At 40.0% G+C, this 19,624-nt stretch overlaps 3 protein-coding genes and 1 pseudogene across 3 annotated transcripts; 2 read left to right on the top strand and 2 right to left on the bottom strand.

Annotated features, from left to right (window-relative positions):
- Window positions 1-604: 604 nt before the first annotated feature.
- LOC143883351 (germin-like protein 8-2) lies at window positions 605-1,736 on the bottom strand. The gene is made up of 2 exons (XM_077386710.1): window positions 1,463-1,736; window positions 605-1,329 (listed from the first exon to the last, which is right to left on the bottom strand). The coding sequence occupies exons 1-2, from the start codon at window positions 1,578-1,580 to the stop codon at window positions 773-775; spliced, it is 675 nt and encodes a 224-aa protein (XP_077242825.1). The 5' UTR covers window positions 1,581-1,736; the 3' UTR covers window positions 605-772.
- A 6,785-nt stretch (window positions 1,737-8,521) lies between these two features.
- LOC143882784 (putative germin-like protein 2-1) lies at window positions 8,522-9,246 on the bottom strand (annotated as a pseudogene).
- A 4,558-nt stretch (window positions 9,247-13,804) lies between these two features.
- LOC143883350 (putative germin-like protein 2-1) lies at window positions 13,805-14,648 on the top strand. Its single transcript, XM_077386709.1, has 2 exons — window positions 13,805-13,961; window positions 14,066-14,648. Exons 1-2 carry the CDS (start codon window positions 13,847-13,849, stop codon window positions 14,599-14,601), a joined length of 651 nt encoding a protein of 216 aa, XP_077242824.1. The 5' UTR covers window positions 13,805-13,846; the 3' UTR covers window positions 14,602-14,648.
- A 3,570-nt stretch (window positions 14,649-18,218) lies between these two features.
- On the top strand, window positions 18,219-19,051 carry LOC143883349 (putative germin-like protein 2-1). Its single transcript, XM_077386708.1, has 2 exons — window positions 18,219-18,401; window positions 18,516-19,051. Exons 1-2 carry the CDS (start codon window positions 18,287-18,289, stop codon window positions 19,049-19,051), a joined length of 651 nt encoding a protein of 216 aa, XP_077242823.1. The 5' UTR covers window positions 18,219-18,286.
- Window positions 19,052-19,624: the final 573 nt, after the last annotated feature.

The following is a 19,624-nucleotide window of genomic DNA, read 5'->3' as shown; positions in this document are numbered from 1 at the left end:
TATTTTGGGCATTAAGATCGTATTTTGCCCCTGATTATCCGTTGAGAGACCACGGCGATGGAATTTAATAAATACAAAACACTTGTTATCTTTTCCTGAGTGTAATAAATACAAAAGGGAAATGTTATCCACACTACTGTATTTTGATGAGGGCACCTCACTTAATTAAAAGTACATTATGGCCCACACCATAGGATGATCCAAACCGTCCATTAGATGGGCCACAGCCTAAATAGGTTGTGTCCCAAAAATCATTTCCATAGGTTGATCCTAACCCTCCGATCTATAGAGGGTTAGGGTCAACCCTCTAACATTCTGATCGGAGGGTTAGGATTAACCTATGGAAATGCTTTTTGGGGCACAACCTATTTAGGCTGTGGCCCATCTAATGGACGGTTTGGATCATCCTATGGTGCTGGCCATACCGTACTTTTAATAAAGTGAGGAGTGTCCTCATCAAAATACGGTAGTGCGGATAATATTTCTCATACAAAAACACTTGTCATCTTTTTCAAATTATTCCAAGATCCACACTTAATAATTTTGCTTTAATCAAATATATGTATCTTTTCCTATTTAGAGAGAGAGAGAGAGAGAGAGAGAGAGAGAGAGAGAGAGAGAGCTCTTAAGGACTCCATGAAAAACAAGGTTGCATAGGTAATCAATCCCTTGATTTCCAGATTATTACTATTATATTAGGAAATGCAAACTAGTGTGCTTATTTAAATAGACATTATGGAAGATAATGCACGGGATCCCTGTAGGTAGTTGTCTAGTGATTGGGCCCGAACTGTGCCTGAAGAAAATCAACTACTTTCTTGTCAAGGTCGAAGGCCTTGGTGAGAACATCGTCGGAGATGGGCGGGTTTGATCCGAAGACGGCGTTAGCTATGGTGATTATACCTCGGTTCTGACTGTTAAAAGCAGAAATGGCGACCGCATCAGTCTTGCCAACGTTCAATTGGAAGTGAATGAGGCCTATGGGAAACACAAACACGTCACCCTTATTAAGGATTTTTGATATGAGGCGATTTTGTCCATTTGCAAGGTTGGATGTGACGAAACCAACGTAGAGGGAGCCCTCTTGAACTACAAATATCTCAGTGCCCCTCGGGTGTAGGTGGGGAGGGTTTAGACCATAGGGTGCAAAGTCTACGCGAGCTATGGAGATGCCAAGAGTGTTGAGACCTGGTATCCGGAACACATCGACTAAGGTCACATTGGACCCATCTCGATTATTAGTGTTGCCCGGAATGTCAAGCCCTGAGGAGAAGAAATCGCTGGCTTCAGCGAGATTTGCGTCCTTGCAAACCTCGCCATTGACGAACACTGCGAAGGAGAAACATGAAAAAAAGATCAGCCAAGCAAAGGAATAGAGTTTGCACAAACATATGATCATCATTATACTAATGGAATATAAATTAAGAAATAAAAAAATAAAAATAAAAATAAACAATTGTACCCGGAGACTTATTGTCAGCAACACAAAAGTCTTGTAGAGGACTGGGATCAAAGGCAAAGGTAAGAGAAGATGCCAAGGAAAGGAGTACAAATACAAGGAGGGGAGCAGCCATCTCCATTCTATCAATCTAAAGAAGAGTATTGGGGTGCAAGTGTTTTGATGGTGTGGAAGAAGCTTAGAAAGGGTGCATATTTATAGGCAGAGTGAGAGGGGGAGACACATGCCTTAAGGGTCATGTGATTTCATGGAAATGGTCTTGTAACTACCAAATCAATATATGGTGTAACAACTATGTTAAATAATCTAATTTTTTATCAAAGTCTTTTCCAGCAAATTAAGAATAGAAACAGTTGCTGACACATTTTTCTCTGTAAAAGTCATTTGAGTTGAAACAAACCTTTTGCTACCTAAATTATAGTACAAGTTACCTGAGTTGAAACAATACCTACCCCTTTTCTTTGAAATGGTAATTAAGATCTAAGTTAATAAATGGTCCTACTAGCTATTTTTAAATGGTAATTAAGATCTAGAGGAAGAAAATAAAAGATCTCCAAGGACGCCCAATTCACTCCATGCCTGGCTGAACGGTTCGCCACACTATTAGCCGAGCGATGGACGTGTTGAAATCGAAAGTGGTGATCTCCCACACGGTCTCAAACAATTTCTACCCTATTTATACGATGTATTCCCAAAATACATACCCACTTGATTGTATTATAAACAAAAACTTACAGCATTTATAAAACTTGTTATTTCAGTGACTTTTTTTTATTAAAGATTCTTCGCCAAAACTTAATTAAATTGTAAATAAATGTATTATAAACTCCTTTGACAGTTTGGTTGTTCTTCAAATATGCAATTTCAGAAAAATACGGTGTCTGTTTCTTCATGGTTGAAGCTGCTGATCTGGTGGACCCCCACTCGATATATAAAATTAGAGAAATGATAATGTGAAGGGCTGACTTGCAAAAAAACCCACTAAAGGGCCGCCCCCCATTGGTCCTTCTCAACAAAAATCATTTAAAAGGGCACTAAAAATATAAAAATGGCGCAGACAAATATAAGATTAAAGGAAAATAAATGCAAGGGCATTATTCAGTTTATTATTTTCCACGTAAAATTATACAGGAAAAGAATCAAATCCTAAAAATTGCTTATCCAAGGATATCTATCCCCCAATGAGAAATATTGCATACAGTTCCATGCCCCGTCCATATGTCTACATTTTCAAATTTCCTGTTCTTTACTTGAAAAGAACATGCTCTGTCTTATCTTGCCATTGCTTACATGTTATATCCATATTAAACAAAGCAAATTAGGAACTTTGATTATTATCAATAGTCATATCAAAAGTATTGTTAGGACTTCTAGGCCAACAACTGATTATTAATTTGTTGATCAGGTATATGTCATTTGACCAAACTAGCTGGCGCGGTAGTCGTGATGTGGAGAATCACGACTACCTTATAAAATAATTTGGGAAACGTAAGTGATATATTCATTTACATGTTATATGTTATATCCTTATAAAATAATTTGGGAAACGTAAGTGATATATTCGCCCTTTTTTTTTTAACTTGGGACAGCCACCTCTAGTGTATTTGTGACTACTCTTTTGCACTAGACGAGGCTGTCCCAATTAAAAAAAGGGAGTGAATACATCATTTCCATTTGGGAAATCTATTTGACAACTTCAATTTTTCGGATAAGTATGTGATGGAATTTTCTTCCCAATCTATATTTTACATAAAAATCGATGCCCCCTCTGTCCCCTCCTACTTTCCACGAGGATAATTAAAATTGTTTTTTTAAGCTTATGGTTTTGGAGACCAGATTTGCATAAAAATATTTTTCCAATCCTGGATAGACAACAACCTCACTAGATCAGGCGAAACTCATGCCCAGTTTTGTCAAAGATGCCTGAAAATTCACATTTTTTTTATTCGGAAATGATAATTCCACCCTAAAATTTACTATAGATGACTAAAGTATCCTTAAAAGGGTTTTTCAAACTTAGAGCACGACCTAAAACACTCAGAACATCAAGCTCTTTTCCCTTCATAGACTCGAATACTGCTAAAATGAGAAAAAATAGAGAGGCTTCTTTTGAGCTTACCGTGGGTTAGGTTGACTTGGTAAATTCTCCAATTTTTCAAAATTAAATGTGAAATTGGCTTTTGATTGATCAATTTCTTATATACATTTTGTCCCTTCCTGACCCCCCCACTCTGTAAATATTGTTTGGCTCTTGGTCCTCTACCTTCCCCGGTTTTGTTTTCCAACAACACTAACTGTGCCTGACCCACTATGCGGGTCCACCCCTTGGAGATGTTGAAAATGCATCTACACTAGGAGAATGAGAGTTCACATATATAAGCTAGGAACCAGGGGCGGAGCTAGGAATTTGGTCCTGAGGGGGCAAAAAATGGTTCTTTTATCATGTTAGGCCCCACTTTTACTCTTCATCTTTGGGTAAGCGGGGCCTATCATCTCCCCCAAACCCATGCATAAGGTGGGTTCCACAATTTATACCTCATATTTTGATGCCATGAGGCTGATGTGGACGAAAATCACCAAGAGTAGTCCGGTTCGTTGGTGTGGAACAATTTTCTTATCTTTTAATTTGTATTTTCGTCATTTTATTTGTAGTAATTTTTTAGGACATCAAATCTTGTTCTTTTAGCATGATTTTGGTGTTTTTAGAAAGGTTTTTCGATTACGTATCTAAAGAGCCCCAGATTACGCGATTTGGACTTGATTTGGCTAAGTTATAGGCAGTTTTAGGTTATGGTAAGTGTTTATTACGGGATTACTATTTTAGATAAGTTTCAGTCAAGTTTTAGGTTTTCTTTATGTTATTTTAGATGGGCGGTTACAATTAGTTGCTTAAGCCTTAATTAGATTTTAGGGTTTCTTTTATTATAGATGTTATGAAAGCAAGTAATGTAATGGACTTTCATTATTGAATGAAATTTGCTTTTAGGCTTTTGAGAACTTTTGATTGCTTGGATTAGCACCTGCAGGAGTATTTTCTAGTTTCGCTCTGAGAAACTCGACTTCGACGGGATCGAAGTAAATCGCATCCCCTTCGACGATGGTCGAAGGGCCCCTTTTCATTTATTCCCAATGACGGTGTTCGAAGGGCCCCTTTTCATTTATTTTATCAATCTTACATCTGCTACTGCGCCACAAAGATCGTCCAGATTTTTTGGACTGCATCAGAGGCCTACTATTTACGCCTCATTTTCTGATGGGTGGGGCCCACATGAAGTCTAATATTTTTCAAAATGTACTATGGGGCCCACATGATAGGACGATCCAAACTGTTCATTTGTTGGGTCACAAAGTAATTAGGCAGCACCACATAAAAAATATCCTTTGATCTATAGAGGTTTATAACGGGCAAGCCCATTGTGGATCAGAGGGTTAGGATGATCCTATGGAAACGAAATACGAGATGCGGCATATTTACATTTTTCCCCAACAAATGAGAAGTTTGGATCATCCTATGAAGTGGACCTTTATACTTTTAGAAAAATACTAAGACTTCACATGCTCACAACATATAAAATCTCACAATTATTGCTGATTTTATCCTAAAATATTCTCTCCCTTGTTGGTTAGCCCTTTATTTTTTGAATGATTAGCCAATTAGCCCTTTTATTGAATGGTTAGCCGGTTAGCCCCTTACCCAGAAACTTTAGCCAGTCAAAGAGAGAGAGAGAGACTCAACTATTGTCTCCCTTAGCAGATTGGCCCCTTTTAATGATTTAGACGGAAAAGACGTGTCTATCGGCAATTTAGAGTGATATCATCCTAAGTTTAAGGTCCCTGCAAATAAGAATTGAATACGGTTGGTTCCAACAATAGTCTTTCTTTGGCGTTTAAAAAAAAGCCACAAACAGTGCCTAGAGAGAGAGAGAGTTAGGGAGAGAGGGGGCATAAATTTACGAAATAATCGCTAAATGGAAAAATTCCTGAAAAAAAACGTTAGATGCCTATGTCGCAAAATTTCCTGAATTTTAAAGGGGGGGGGGCGCAATTGCGCCCCCCTCCGGCCCCCGCCCCCACATGGCTCCATCACTGCTAGGAACTTTCTCTCCCTTTTCGATGTGCGATCTTACAATCCACCCCCTTAGGGCCCAACGTCCTCGCTGCAAACTCTAATATCATTATGTCATGCTCCGACCCCACTATGTAAATATTGTCCGTTTATAGGTCCTCTACTCTCCTCGGTTTTATTTTCCAACAGTACTAACCGTGCCTGACCCATTCCGCGAAGCCCGCCCTTGAAGATACTGAAAAATTGTCTACTCAGGGAGAAGAAGGGTTCAGATATAGCAAAGAATTTTCTCTCCATTTCTAATGTGGGATCTTATATAATCCACCCCCTCCTTAGTCTCATCGTCCTCACTGGCACACCGTACTACGAGAGGTACGGCTTTGATACCATTCTGTCACTCCACGACCCCACTATGTAAATATTGTCCGATTCTAGGTCGTCTACCCTTCCTAGTTTTGTTTTCCAGCAGCGCTAACCGTGCCCAACCCACTCCACGGGTCCCACCCCTTGGAGATGTAGAAAATGCATCTACACAGGGAGAAGGAGAGTTCACATATATAGCCTAGGAATGTTCTCTTCCTTTCCAATGTGGTATCTTACACATTCTGTAAATCTCATGAGAAATTTAAACTTATTGAGAAAAATAGTTTGTGACAACTAAGCTCACATCAGAGACTTAATAATCATTCAAGGTATGGAGCATTCTGGTCCACCCTAGAGCCCGTGTGTTTGTGTGGCAGCTTGTTGGGAAAGGATACGTATAATGGATCACCTTCGTAATCTTCAGATGTTGATTATTGACCATGTCCTTCATGTGTGAGGAGTAGCGAATCAGTCAATCATTTGCTACTTCATTGCTCTTTCCCTAGGTTTGGTGACACATTCTAGTTAAGTTCAAGATGTCCTGGGTTTTCCCTCCTTGTGAACCATTGTTGTTAGTGCCTTGGCCACCCAAAGGTAGAATCTTATGGAAAGCTGCTGAAAACAACAAAATTTTAAAATTTAAAGCAATTTAGACTTAATAATACAATATGAATGTGTGAAGAAAATTCAGGCAAGTTGTGGATGATAGTGATGCCAATGTGTAAAGAAAATTCAGAAAGCCAAGTTATAATATGACAGTATTAATCTGGCAGTATGATGTGTTATCATAGAGGGGTAAACCACAAGTATATGTTATACAGTGAGGCCAATAAAAGGATGCCTCTTATGCCGATGAAAATGATTGTATGTTAAAGGCATAAACCAGGATTTTAGTCAAGCATCAGAGTGATTAAATGAAAAATGCAGACTAATAAATCTGCTAAAATACAAGAGAATACGGGTTGTTATTCAGTAAAACAAACGGAATGAAGGCAAATGAATAAGTTTAGGCCTTCCCTGTTTGTATAGGTGAACCGTTGAACCGTGTGCTTGGCAGCCGTGGTAAAGAAGAGAAGGGACTGGGAGTGTTGGGATGTTTGAAGACGATGTAGACGTCGTTTGAGCCGCTGCCCCAGTGTTAAAATGATAAAAAAAAATGCAGAAAACAGTAGAAGATGAAGAGATTGATGAAAGAAGATGAGAAAGCTTGTAGGTGTCCGATTTCTCGCGTGAGATTGTTGTGTTTTGAGAGGATGCTTGAGGGGATTTTTATAGAGGGAAAGTGAGTGAAAACTAACCGTTGTAAGAGATCTATTGTGTGTATCTTCAATGGACGAGGATTAGTTGAGAGAGGGAATCATTGGCAAAGCAAGGTAAGAATGCAATTTTAGAAAGTTAGGGTGGATTTTGGTCGAGATTCGAGCGAATCTGCTCTTGGGATTTTGAAAATTTTCACTTTGGGAAGAAAAAATCAGTTTGGAAAGGAGACTGACGTTTTCTAGGGTTGGGTGGCAACGATTTCTAAATTTTTAGAAGGTTTGGGGTATTTAAATACTTAAGTTGGGAAGGGCATGAGGTGCAGATATATGAAAAAGTGGGGGCTGTCGTCCTTTGTTTGTTTGTTTCAAAAAATATGTGTTTACAGCTGCTAAGTTAGCTGTGATTTGGATCCTATGAAAAGAGATAAATACCAGACTCTTCAAGAACCGAGCCAATGGTCCCCTTTTTAATTAACTTTCATAAAATTCATCTTCATCGTCATTTATTGTGGAGGGGCGCTCTTCTTCCAAGTTTTACTCCATCTCTGATCTCAATAGATGCTGGAAGGAGAAATGCTTCGATTCCAAAAGAGATCGACTCTCTGATCACCCCTCGTTGGATGTTATCTAAACCGATTGCTCAAGCTATATTTTGATGGTTCTAGTGTGGGAAATCTAGGTCCGGATGGGGCCGTGGTATTGGTTAGAGACAAGGAGGATGAGACCAATTAGGCATTCTTGGTCCCATAGGGGTTAAGGATTCCACTGAGGCAGAGGTTAGAGCAGTTTCCCAGGGGATTAGGATAGTGGATTTCTAGCCAGTTGGACAGATTGATAGTTGAGAGAGACTCTCTTAACACCAACATACGGATGAATGGCAGTGGGAAATAAGGCAACTTTTTCTTTCTCTCTCCCTCTTTTCCCTTTTCTTTCTCTCTCTTTTTTCTCTCCCCTTAGGGTAGCCGACACACCCCAAGCCTGTCTCGCCTCCACCACTTTCTCGTTTAAGAGAAGTGGCCTTTATATAGGTTTTTAGAAAACCACAACAAAAAGACACTTGCTATTTTTGGCTCTAGGAATGGGAAATAAGGCAACTTTCCCAACACCGTGGAAATTGCATAACTGAGAGGTTCCGACCACTATGTTGTCGATTTGGAAAGCAGTGGGTCAAACCCAAACAACCATCATTAAAGAGAAAGCAACCACACAAACAATATCTATTTAGTGTCTAAATCAATGGTATGAGCAACTAAATGCGTAGTGCATTTATTTCAAATACTTTCAAATACATTTAACAATGAAAAATGGATGTAGACATCAATCGTCAGTAAAGGGTGTTTGCAGTGAGGGAGTAGGGTTCTAGCAGCTGCTCATTCAAAACACGGATTGCAGATAATCAACTACTTTCTTGTCCACTTGGAAGGCTTTGGCAAGAACATCATCAGAGATGGGTGGGTTGGATCCGAAGACCGCGTTTGCAATGGTGATCACACCAGGGTTCTGACTGCTCAGAGCGGCAATGGCAACGGCATTGCCATAACCAGCATTACGTTGGAAGTGAATGAGCCCGACTGGGAAGACAAACACGTCGCCCTTTTGAAGTACCTTGGTGATGAGACGATTGTCGGGATTGGAAGTTACAAATCCAACGTAAAGGGTGCCCTCAAGGATGGTCAAAATCTCGGTGGCTCTCGGGTGAGTGTGGGGAGGATTGAGACCATAGGGTGCAAAGTCTATGCGAGCCATGGAGATGCCGAGAGTATTGAGTCCTGGTATCTGAACAACATTGACCGGGGTAACCTTGGAGCCTAGTGGGTTTGATGTGTTGCCTGGTTTGTCGAGTCCAGTGAAGAAGAAATCGTCTGCTTGAGCGAGCTTTGGGTCTTCGCAGGCTAACCCATTTACCAACACTGCCAAGATATTTTGAATAATAGATTTAGAAACCCAGGTTCAATTAGCTCTATAAAATCAACATAAGTTATAGAACATAACATAAAAAAGAAAGACATGTTTCCAATTCATACCTTGGCTGCGACACAAAAATGTTGCAATGGACTAGCGTCAGAGGCCAAGGCAAGGGAGCAAGTGAGAGCCAACATCCCTAAGAGGACAAGCTATTGAGTGGACATCTTTGACCAACTCTTCTACGAGTTTGTATGAGAAAGGCACAAATGATCCAACAAAGCAATTAAGTGGCTAAGGAAGAGTACTTAGTTGTTTGTGGGTTACAGATCCAGAGGAGATTTTTGTGGGGTGGGAATGAGGATAAGAGAGGAATTGCTTTGGTCAAATGGGAGGAGGTTTGTGTCCCCATCTAGTTGGGTGGTTTGGGTATCAGGAGAATTAGAGATTTTAATCATGCGCTCTTGGGTAAATGGTTATGGAGATTTGGGGATGAGCATGATCGTTGGTGGGTCAAGGTCATTAGAAGTAAGTATGGATGTGATATGGCGAGATGGGAATCCTTGGACTTGTTTGCAAAAAAAGGTTTGTCGGTTTGGAGAGATATTCTAAAAATATCTTCTCTTTTCAAGTTAAAGGTTAGATTTAGAGTGTATAGGGGTGATAGAATATCTTTCTGGCAGGATGTGTGGTGTGGGGATGTGTCCTTTAAGTATCGATTTCCGAGATTATTCAATATGGCTTCAAATAGGGAGGCCTTTGTTAGCGATTGCTTTGAGTGGAATGAGGGTGTTCTTGTGTGGAACCCTGGGTTTAGAAGATCATTTTTTGAGTGGGAGGTGGAATTGGTCTCTAGCCTACGGGCCCTTCTTGAGGGTTGTTACATTAAAAGGAATGGGGAGGATAAAAGGCTTTGGATTGAGGAACCTTCTGGGACTTTCTCGGTTAAATCTTTCTATAAAAGTATTATGCCCATTTCTATCCCTTCATGTTCGGCAAAGGTATGGAAATTTCATTGCCCACCTAGAGTTTGTATCTTTGGTTGGGCGGTTTGTCATGATAGAATACAAACTATTAATTTTCTGAGAAACCGTGGTATGTAGCTTATTGATCATTGCCCACTATGTCTGCATGATGGGGAATATGTGGATCACTTGTTTATGCATTGTTCGTTCACTAGGATCATATGGCAATTCATTTTCATGAGATTTGGGATTTGTTGGGTTTTTCCAAAATCTATTCCGTCGCTATTGCACCAATGGGGAGGGGTTCCTTGGAAGAAAAAAGGAAAAACCTTGTGGAATTTTTGTTTACTTGCTAGGTGGTGGTCTATATGGAAGGAGAGGAACTCTAGAGTCTTTGAGGGGAAAGCCATGAATCCTCATTGGATTTACTTAAAGATCATCACCTTGGTTGTATCTTGGGTGAGATGCCTCCCATCCTTCCGGTTTGTATCGGCTTTTGATCTTTGGGAAGGTTGGCGGGAGGTGTGCTTTAGTGTTGAGCGCAGAGATCTTATTTTGCATAGGTGGAAGCCCCCTGCTCAAAACATGTATAAGGTTAATTTCGATGGTGCGAGTTCCGGCAATCCGGGTCCGGCAGGAGTGGGAGGGGTTTGTCACAATGATAAGGGGGATGTTATGTGGGCATACTACGGCTCTATTGGTGTGTCTGATTCCTCATATGCGGAAGTGAGAGCGGCACATTTTGGCATTTTGAATATTGATAGAAGGTTGATGGATCATACAATTGTTGAGGGAGATTCGTTAAATGTGATTTGTTGGCTGAAAGGTGGGGTGACTCCTCCGTGGAGATTTCTTTCCATTTTTGATGAGATTGAGGACTTAACTACGGGGTCCGCTATCGGCTTTCAACATGTTAGAAGATCGGCAAATGATAAGGCGGATGCGCTAGCTAAGCGTGGTGTCTCCAGTAGTTCTATTATGTGGTTCGACCACCTTCCTCCCTGATAAGGGGTTTTCTCTGTATTTTGTTTTTTCTTCGTTCCTGTTTCTTTCTTGCTTCCTATTGTAGATATGGGTGGTCCATCTCGGCCTCCTAAATTTGCTATATATAATTATTGCCATTTCAAAAAAAATGGAAGAAGCAGCTTAGCTACTGTTTATATAGGATTTTTGCATCTCTTCCATGTCTGATTTCATGTCATTGAAATGTGGCCCTCTCGGACCGCTTCTTTTCTATTTTAATACTTATCCTAGGCCTGCAGAGGGGTTAGACATTTTCTTTACAAAGCTGGCAAGAAATCATTTGTTTACTTTTTCCCGCAAGGTTGCTTATTAATCTAGCAAGGATAGATTAAATTAATTGCCCGGCCCGAACCTCCTCATATTATATACAAGTAAAAATCCACGTGCGATGCACGGGCCGACAAAGAATTGTACAGACCACATCATAGGTTGATCTAAACCATCCATGTGATGGAACACAACGTAAATAGGTTGTGCCCGTAAAATAATTTCCATGGGCTGATCCTAGCCCTCCAATCTATAAAGGTTTCCATAATTGTTGTTCCTCTTAAGGGGCCCAGAATTCATCAATATTTTTACACATGTCCTGCTTTCGTAATATCAAACTTTCTGTAATTTGACCCACACATAGTGAATAAGGAAAAGTAGTTCCCGATTTCCAACCCGACTGGGTTCAACACGACCCAACCCGATTTGCAATTTCCTCAACCCGACCCAACCTGATTTCCAATTCGGGTTGGGTTGGGTTGGGTCGGGTAGACCCGATTTGATATGGTACCAATTGTTGACCACCTCAACTCAAGCCGGGTTGCTTTGGATTTTGAGAACCAATAGTGAGTCACCAATAATCAATTTTTAACTCACAATCGGTTCTCAAAATCCAAACCAAACAGGGACTAACAATTAACAAAGGGAAATGTTATCCGCACTACTATATTTTGATGATCACACTCCTCACCTTATTAAAGTGCGGTATGGCCCGCACCATAGGATTATCCAAACCTTCCATTGTGGACTATGGAGACTATTTCAATGTTGTAAAAGAAAAACACATACAGAACTTCTTCAGATGGAACCCAAATTCGAGTTTCGGGTTGGGTCGGGTTGCCCGACAGCCAACCCGACCCGACCCGATTTCCAATTCGGGTTGATTTTTCCCAACCCAACCCAACCCGATTTGCGAAAAAGCTTAACCCGACCCAACCCAAATTCGGGTTGAACCCGACCCGCGTGGGATCATCCAAGTAACAACGATGGTTTCAAATTATATATACTGCTAATGTCCTCACTACCATATTTTATAATGGCACTACTCACCGTATTTTGGTGATCGCACTCCTCACTTTCTTAAAATGTACGGTATAGCCCGTACCATAGGATGATCCAAACCGTCCATTAGAAGGGCCACTGCCTACATAGGTTGTGCCCCAAAAATAATTTTCATAGGTTGATCCGAACCCTCCGATCAATAGCGGGTTATAGGTTGATCCAAACCGTCAATGTGATGGAACACAACATCAGTCAGTTGTGCCGGTAAAATCATTTCCATAGGTTGATCCTAGCCCTCCAATCGATATAGGCTTATCCTACCCCTCCAATCGATAGAGGTTTCCATAATTGTTGTTCCTCTTCAGGTGCTCAGAATCCGTCAATAAATCCGTCAATATTTTGCAAGTGTCCTGCATGAGTAATATAAAGTAGTTCTTTCGTCATTGTCATATGTCTTTACCACTTCTTGGTAGTTTTTTTTTGTAATTGTCATTGACAGGTACTCTGGGTCGGTACTTTTCGTATGTAGATTACAATTTTACCCTCAAATAGAGATAGATGTTAGATATCAGCAAAGGGGTTAATGGTAAAAGAGTAACGTGTAAATCTCACAAGAACAAAAAAAAAAAAGAAATTCCATTTTTCTCTAGCTATATAGTAGTAGATTTATGGCTTACCCAAATCTAAAAAGTATATATAGGGTTCGAGTAAACATAATCGGTCAAGATGGGTCCACCCTAAATGGGTCATAGGCAAGAGTCTCATCATTTGGAAGATGCTGACAATTCAATTCATCGGTCAGAATGTCAGCAAAGGTGAAAATATCCACCGGAAAAGAGGGAAAATCAAATACAGGGTTTTATTTTGGTAATCTAAAGAAGTGGAATGCTAAACCAAAGGGTGCTTGCAAAAACCAAGCAGTAAGGGATCCCCATTGGTTCTATGCCACCCAACCTTTTTTATCATTTCCTTTAATTTTGTATTTTCAGTGTAATTATAAATAAGGTTTGGTGACGTGGATCCAATAGGGCACCCTTGTGGCTAAGCTTTTGCAGGGGTGCCCTTCAGTTTATCATTCCCCTCAAAAGAAATATAAAAGTAAAAAAATTACATTAAAATAAGCCATAAATATTATGACTTACTGCACTGTGGAGATAGGGAAGAGCCAACATTCTGGGGAGGTTCCCGGAACTTACTGCCTATATAAATTTTTAAATATCATTCTATTGTGCTTAGAAATATCATTCTATTGTGCTTAGAATAAGTAAACAAATAATTTCTTGCTAACATGGTGAAGAAAACGTCTACACTCCTGCAGGCCAAGAACAAGTCCTAAAAATGAAAAGAAGCCGTCCTAAGTAAGAAAGCCATTTCAATGAGATGACTTTAGACATGTTTAAGAGTTTCAAAAATCTCTCTCTATATATAGTAGCAAAGCTGGTTCTTGAAACCCACACAAAACTGTGAGTCCTCTTCCTCCGCCATTTATTGTATCATTTCTTCCTTTTGCATACATACTTTGTAGAAGAGTTGTTCAAAGATGGCCACTCGCTCTTATTTCCTCTTAGGGATGCTGGCTCTCACTTGCTCTCTTGCCTTCGCCTCTGACCCAAGTCCATTGCAAGATTTTTGTGTGGCAGTGCCCAATAGCCAAGGTATGATTGAGAAACATGTCTTAATTTAATATGTTCTTCTACTTATGTTGTTTCTATAGAGTCTGAACATGGGTTTCTAAATCTCTTATTCCATATCTTGGCAGTGTTGGTAAATGGGTTTGTCTGCAAAGACCCAAAGCTCGCTCAAGCAGACGATTTCTTCTTCACCGGGCTGGACAAACCTGGGAACACATCAAACCAACTTGGGTCCAAGGTTACCCCAGTCAATGTGGTGCAGATAGCAGGACTCAATACTCTCGGCATCTCTATGGCTCGTATAGACTTTGCACCCTATGGTCTCAATCCTCCCCACACTCATCCGCGAGCGACCGAGATTTTGACCGTCCTTGAGGGCACCCTCTATGTTGGATTTGTAACTTCCAACCCTGACAATCGTCTCATCACCAAGGTCCTTCAAAAGGGCGACGTGTTTGTATTCCCGGAGGGTCTCATTCACTTCCAACGCAATGCTGGTTATGGCAATGCTATTGCCATTGCCGCTCTCAGCAGCCAAAACCCTGAAGTGATCACCATCGCAAACGCGGTCTTCGGGTCCAACCCACCCATCTCCGATGATGTTCTTGCCAAAGCCTTCCAAGTTGACAAGAAAGTAGTAGATTATCTGCAATCCGTGTTCTGAATGAGCAGCAGCTAGAACACTACTTTCTCATTGCAAAATTCCCTTTACTGATGATTATTGTCTACAACTATTTTTCATTGTTAAAAGTACTTGAAATAAATGCATTATGCATATAGTTTCTAATACCATTGGTTTAGCAACTAAACAGATATTGTTTTTTATTTAATGATAGCTCTTTCATATGTGCAAATCTGCAAACCTATCCTACCATACTTGTGGGTCCACCTTGGTTTATCTAGAGCATCGCCATCTTAGGAGAGAAGCAGTAGTAAATAAACCAGTAAAAGCCAAATACAAGTTAGTATGTTTGTTAATGTTGCGGATTTTGAATACTAATGAAATACAGTTATGTAATTAAGTTGAATGTGTCATAGTTTTGCCAAAGTTTTAAAAATGATTAAAATTTCAGAATGACAAGATCGTAATAGTAAATCAATTGATGATCACCTTAAAAATATATATAGCCAAGTGAGTTCAAAGGAATATTGGAGGAATAAAGCCACCAAATATAGAGCCATTACCAGAAAAAGGCTTGTCAAGATGGACTAGTTCCCACTAATAGAGCAGAAGATCTACACTAGAAATAATACCTCCGATAATGAGTGGGGCAGAGTGATCTTGTGCTTAGTGACTTGTTATTTGCATCAAAGATGATGCAAAATCTTCTTTCAGTTGTAGCATTGCTGCAGGAACGCTTGAAAGTTCATTTTTCATAATGGATAAGATCTATTTTTTATGGACGACATTTTTTGTCCTAGAACATGATAAGCTACACATTATCGCACTCGAGTCTTCACATATTAGCTCGAATACTAATTAATAGTAGTACAACCCCCTTTGAACTATGGATATGAAAAAATAAGACCAAAGATACCGGCAGAACAATAAGAAACAAATTAGATCTGGGATATGGAAATGTATGTTCATACTCATAGGATACCCTCAATGATCTAAGTGTTATAGTTTATTTTAAAATGAAATATGGTTGATAGAAAGTCGAGACCCTGGTCTGGCTGATGGACTAATTGAATTGTATTGTGATAATCAGGAAGCAATAGGCCTTATATGCAGTGGAGAGAATAGCTGTAGGTAAAAGCATAAACACGTGAAATATCACTATATTAGAGATATATATGGTGGAAAAAATAGGAACTGGAGGGAAGTTGTGTCCCTAGCTGTGATATGATTGCCGATCCTTTGATGAAAAGAGTCAGTGCAGAAATTTCATTACGCATATAGGATTGATGAGACTTGGAAGTGTCTAAGTCATGAAAAATTGTTTTAAAGAATATCCCAGGCGGAACAATTATCGGTCCTTGGAAAAAGGGAGTTTATGTGGAAATTTCATCAAGCATGTGAGCTTGGTTGGACTTAGAAGTATCAAGTGAATGAAATTTGTTTGGGAGAAATATCTCGGATGGAAGCACACAAGGAAATCAGTCGGCCAATGTGGCCAATTGGGAGATGTCACGGCATGGCTATATGGCCTCGGACGTTATGCACGGAAGCAAAACCATCTTGGATTTAGCGGCGTGAAGGGGCATAGCAATAGGCTTGTACAGCCCTTCTGACATTTTTCAACTGTTATGGAGGAGATGTGTACGCAAATGCATCTGTGAGTGAGGCTGATTATAGAAAAGGAAGCTCCCAAAACAAGCTGAGCGTAGCCCCCCTTTTACCATCTTCATCTATTGAAAATACATCGTGGCATCCTTTGTGTAAGACCAATGGTTCAACCCTTGTCAATCTTCTAATCTTGTTTTGATCATTCCAAACACAAGTTGCTTCATTATGTAATACTAATGAAGCTAAATAGGAAAGGATCCATGGAGATGATAAGAATGAAGCTGATGCAAGCCTCTCCAAGGCTTCTTGGACTAAGGCTTCAAACTTGTCAACCTCATGGGTGTGGGCTGCATCAGAAGCTTGAATAGTGAAGCTCAATTGAAGATCACAAATCCATGGAGAGGATCCAGGGAGATGATAATGTTTTCTTTTGATGTAGATTGTAATATCCAATCCCACTAAGAATCAATTAGAGGCATCAGGAGGCACTCAATTAGAGACCAAAACAAGTTAAATACATCAAAGAATTTAAGTGGGTCAAAGCCCAAGTGCCAAAGAGAAAATAAAATTTTAAAAAAATGGCACTTGCTTGGTTGACCATAGGTCTTATCTTATGGATAATGTATCTAGACACTTTTTAAATAATTTTGAAATTATTTTTAATAAAAAGTACTCCCCTAGCTTTCCTTAGAACAAAAGATCATCGAAATCAGATGTGAATTGAGGGAGATATGGATTTTCAAAGATAAGCGTGCAAAACTGGAAAAACCCAATAAGCTGATGGCGATCGACCGCCAATCTTCCTGTCGACCACGAGAGACCTTCTAGATTTTTTATTTAGGCTCTGTTTCTTTCGTCGTAAAATGGGCGTAAAAGCAAATTATACGCCCATTTTTACACTACTGTATAATTTGTTTTTACTCCCATTTTACGTCGAAAGAAACAGAGCCTATGCCACAATGTGTAGTGTCCCAGTCGACAAAGGGTCTTTAGTATTAGCCGTTAGAGCGTAAAAATGGCTGGTTTTGGTGTCTCCTCTCTATATAAAAGGGTGTAACCCCTCTAAACACTTAATATACACTCATAAACTCTCTTTGAACATATTTTAGAGTGTTTTTACCCTTGTGCCTCTCGTTGAATGATCTTTGAAGGATTGGATTTAGGTTCTTCAATTGTAAATCATTTGAGAAATTTCTGTGAATGATTATTGTATTCGTCTTATGAGAAGGCACTGTTTTTCATCTCTCTTTTATCTCATTGTAATCGGAGAGTGTTGAGGCGTAGAACTGCCTCAGTTGGCAAGTGTTGAGGCTTGAAGCCACCTCGGTTGGCAAATGTTGAGATGTGGAGCTACCTCGTTCGATTCTTTGGCAAGTGTTGAGGCACGGACCCACCTCGGGTTGTAGTGATTTGATCTTCACCCGCTAAGATCGGTTTTAGTGATCGCCACCAGGGGTTTTTCGTGGAGTGGATCGATGTCAATCCAAGATTTGGACCGAACTATTATAAAAAATCTCCGGTGCACTCTTATCCCTTCTTTCTCTATTCTTTATGTTTGTGTTTTTAGCTTCCGTGTGTTTGATTGAAATTTGTTAATTAATCTTTTTAAAAGGGCAAAAACTTTATAACATTTCTAACACTTTGTTTCTGGAGAAATCTACATGCATGGTTTGGATACATGTTACATATTAATTTCAGCTAAAGATAAATAAATCTTGTTTGGCCAAACTGCTGGATTAAAAACATTGGTCAAACTGCTGGACAAAATATTATTTCGATGATTTGAGGGATTAATTTATTATATCTTGTTAGAATAAGTAAGCTTGTAAAATCAAGAAGTAGTAAAACAAATGCTATAAAAAAATGATTTCTTGCTTGCCAGAACGGTGAAGAAAATGTCTTAACACTCTTCCGGCCAAGAGTATGTTTTAAAATAGGAAAGAAGCGGTTCAAGTAAGAGGGCCATTTCAATGAGATTAGATCAGACAGGGAAGACGTCCAAAAATGTTCTATATATAGCAGCTAGGCTTCTTCCTTAAGCCCACAACCTCCATAGCCACTGATTGAACTGTGGGATCATTTCTGCCTTTTGGATACTTTATACAAAAGTTGTTCAAAGATGGCCACTCGTTCTATTCTCCTCTTAGGGATGCTGGCTTTCACTTGCTCTCTTGCCTTCGCCTCTGACCCAAGCCCGTTGCAAGATTTTTGTGTCGCAGCGCCCAATAGCCAAGGTATGAATTGCAAACATGTCTTACTTTATCATGTTATGTTCCAAAACTTGTGTTGTTTTTATAGAGCTAATTGAACCTAGCTTTCTAAATCTCTTATTCAAAATCTCTTGGCAGTATTGGTAAATGGGTTTGCCTGCAAAGACCCAAAGCTCGCTCAAGCAGACGATTTCTTCTTCACCGGGCTCAACAAACCAGGCAACATATCAAACCCGCCTGGGTTCAAGGTTACCCCAGTCAATGTGGTGCAGATACCAGGACTCAATACTCTTGGCATCTCCATGGAACGCGTAGATTTTGCACCCTATGGTCTCAATCCACCCCACACTCGCCCACGAGCTACTGGGATCTTTACCGTCCTCGAGGGCACCTTCTATGTTGGATTTGTAACTTCCAGCCCCGAAAATCGACTCATCACCAAGGTCCTTCAAAAGGGCGACGTGTTTGTATTCCCGAGGGGTCTTGTTCACTTCCAACGCAATGCTGGTTATGGCAATGCCGTTGCCCTTGTCGCTCTGAGCAGCCAGAACGCTGGAGTGATCACCATCCCAAATGCGGTCTTTGGGTCCAACCTACCCATCTCCGATGATGTTCTTGCCAAAGCCTTCCAAGTGGACAAGAAAGTAGTTGATCATCTCCAGACCATTTTCTAGATTTTTTTATTTAGACCAATCTATTCTTGCTGTCTATTGCATCTGCTGGTATTGGTTCATCGTCTGTGGAACTCTAATCAGTGGTAAATCTCGGATCCCAAAAATTACAGATTACAGTACTATTTTCTAACACAAGTCCCGCAACACCATCCAGCCACTCATCACAATCTGTAAAAATATAAGATATATTAGGGCGCGCTAATGCTCAATACATAAACAAGCTAAAGAGATAACAATTTACAAAATGCAAAACATATTTCTAACAGTCCGTAAACATGGTTTCCAAAACATGATTCATATGCAAGAATGGTAAAACACAAAGAAAACACCAATATAGAAATACAAGTTATGGACAATTGAAGTTGTTTAAGTCCTCCCAAATGCAAATTTCATGTCCAAATTGTGGTGCAAATCACCCTACAAATTATATTACCCCAAATCAATATTCAGGCTTAAATACACATTATTCAAGGCGAGATGTTCCCCAAAAATCAACTCCATAAACCAAATCGCGGCCCGGCCAGCACCTAGGGTTCGGTCGGCCGAAAGTCCCTTCGACCGGCCGAACACGTG

Source organism: Tasmannia lanceolata, unplaced genomic scaffold (assembly GCF_043159265.1).
Source record: "Tasmannia lanceolata isolate RefF3 unplaced genomic scaffold, GAP_Taslan_0.1 ptg000008l, whole genome shotgun sequence".
Taxonomy (NCBI): domain Eukaryota; kingdom Viridiplantae; phylum Streptophyta; class Magnoliopsida; order Canellales; family Winteraceae; genus Tasmannia; species Tasmannia lanceolata.
Note: the sequence above shows the minus strand (reverse complement) of the source record. Positions and strands in the feature narration are given on the sequence as shown.

Bases quoted from the DNA above. Each gene is read 5' to 3' on its own strand.
- LOC143883351 (XM_077386710.1), bottom strand. From the start codon at position 1,580: ATGGAGATGGCTGCTCCCCTCCTTGTATTTGTACTCCTTTCCTTGGCA. The intron at 1,330-1,462 runs GTACAATTGTTT...TCTCCTTCGCAG, and splicing joins TGCTGACAATAAGTCTCCGG to TGTTCGTCAATGGCGAGGTT.
- LOC143883350 (XM_077386709.1), top strand. From the start codon at position 13,847: ATGGCCACTCGCTCTTATTTCCTCTTAGGGATGCTGGCTCTCACTTGC. The intron at 13,962-14,065 runs GTATGATTGAGA...ATATCTTGGCAG, and splicing joins GGCAGTGCCCAATAGCCAAG to TGTTGGTAAATGGGTTTGTC.
- LOC143883349 (XM_077386708.1), top strand. From the start codon at position 18,287: ATGGCCACTCGTTCTATTCTCCTCTTAGGGATGCTGGCTTTCACTTGC. The intron at 18,402-18,515 runs GTATGAATTGCA...ATCTCTTGGCAG, and splicing joins CGCAGCGCCCAATAGCCAAG to TATTGGTAAATGGGTTTGCC.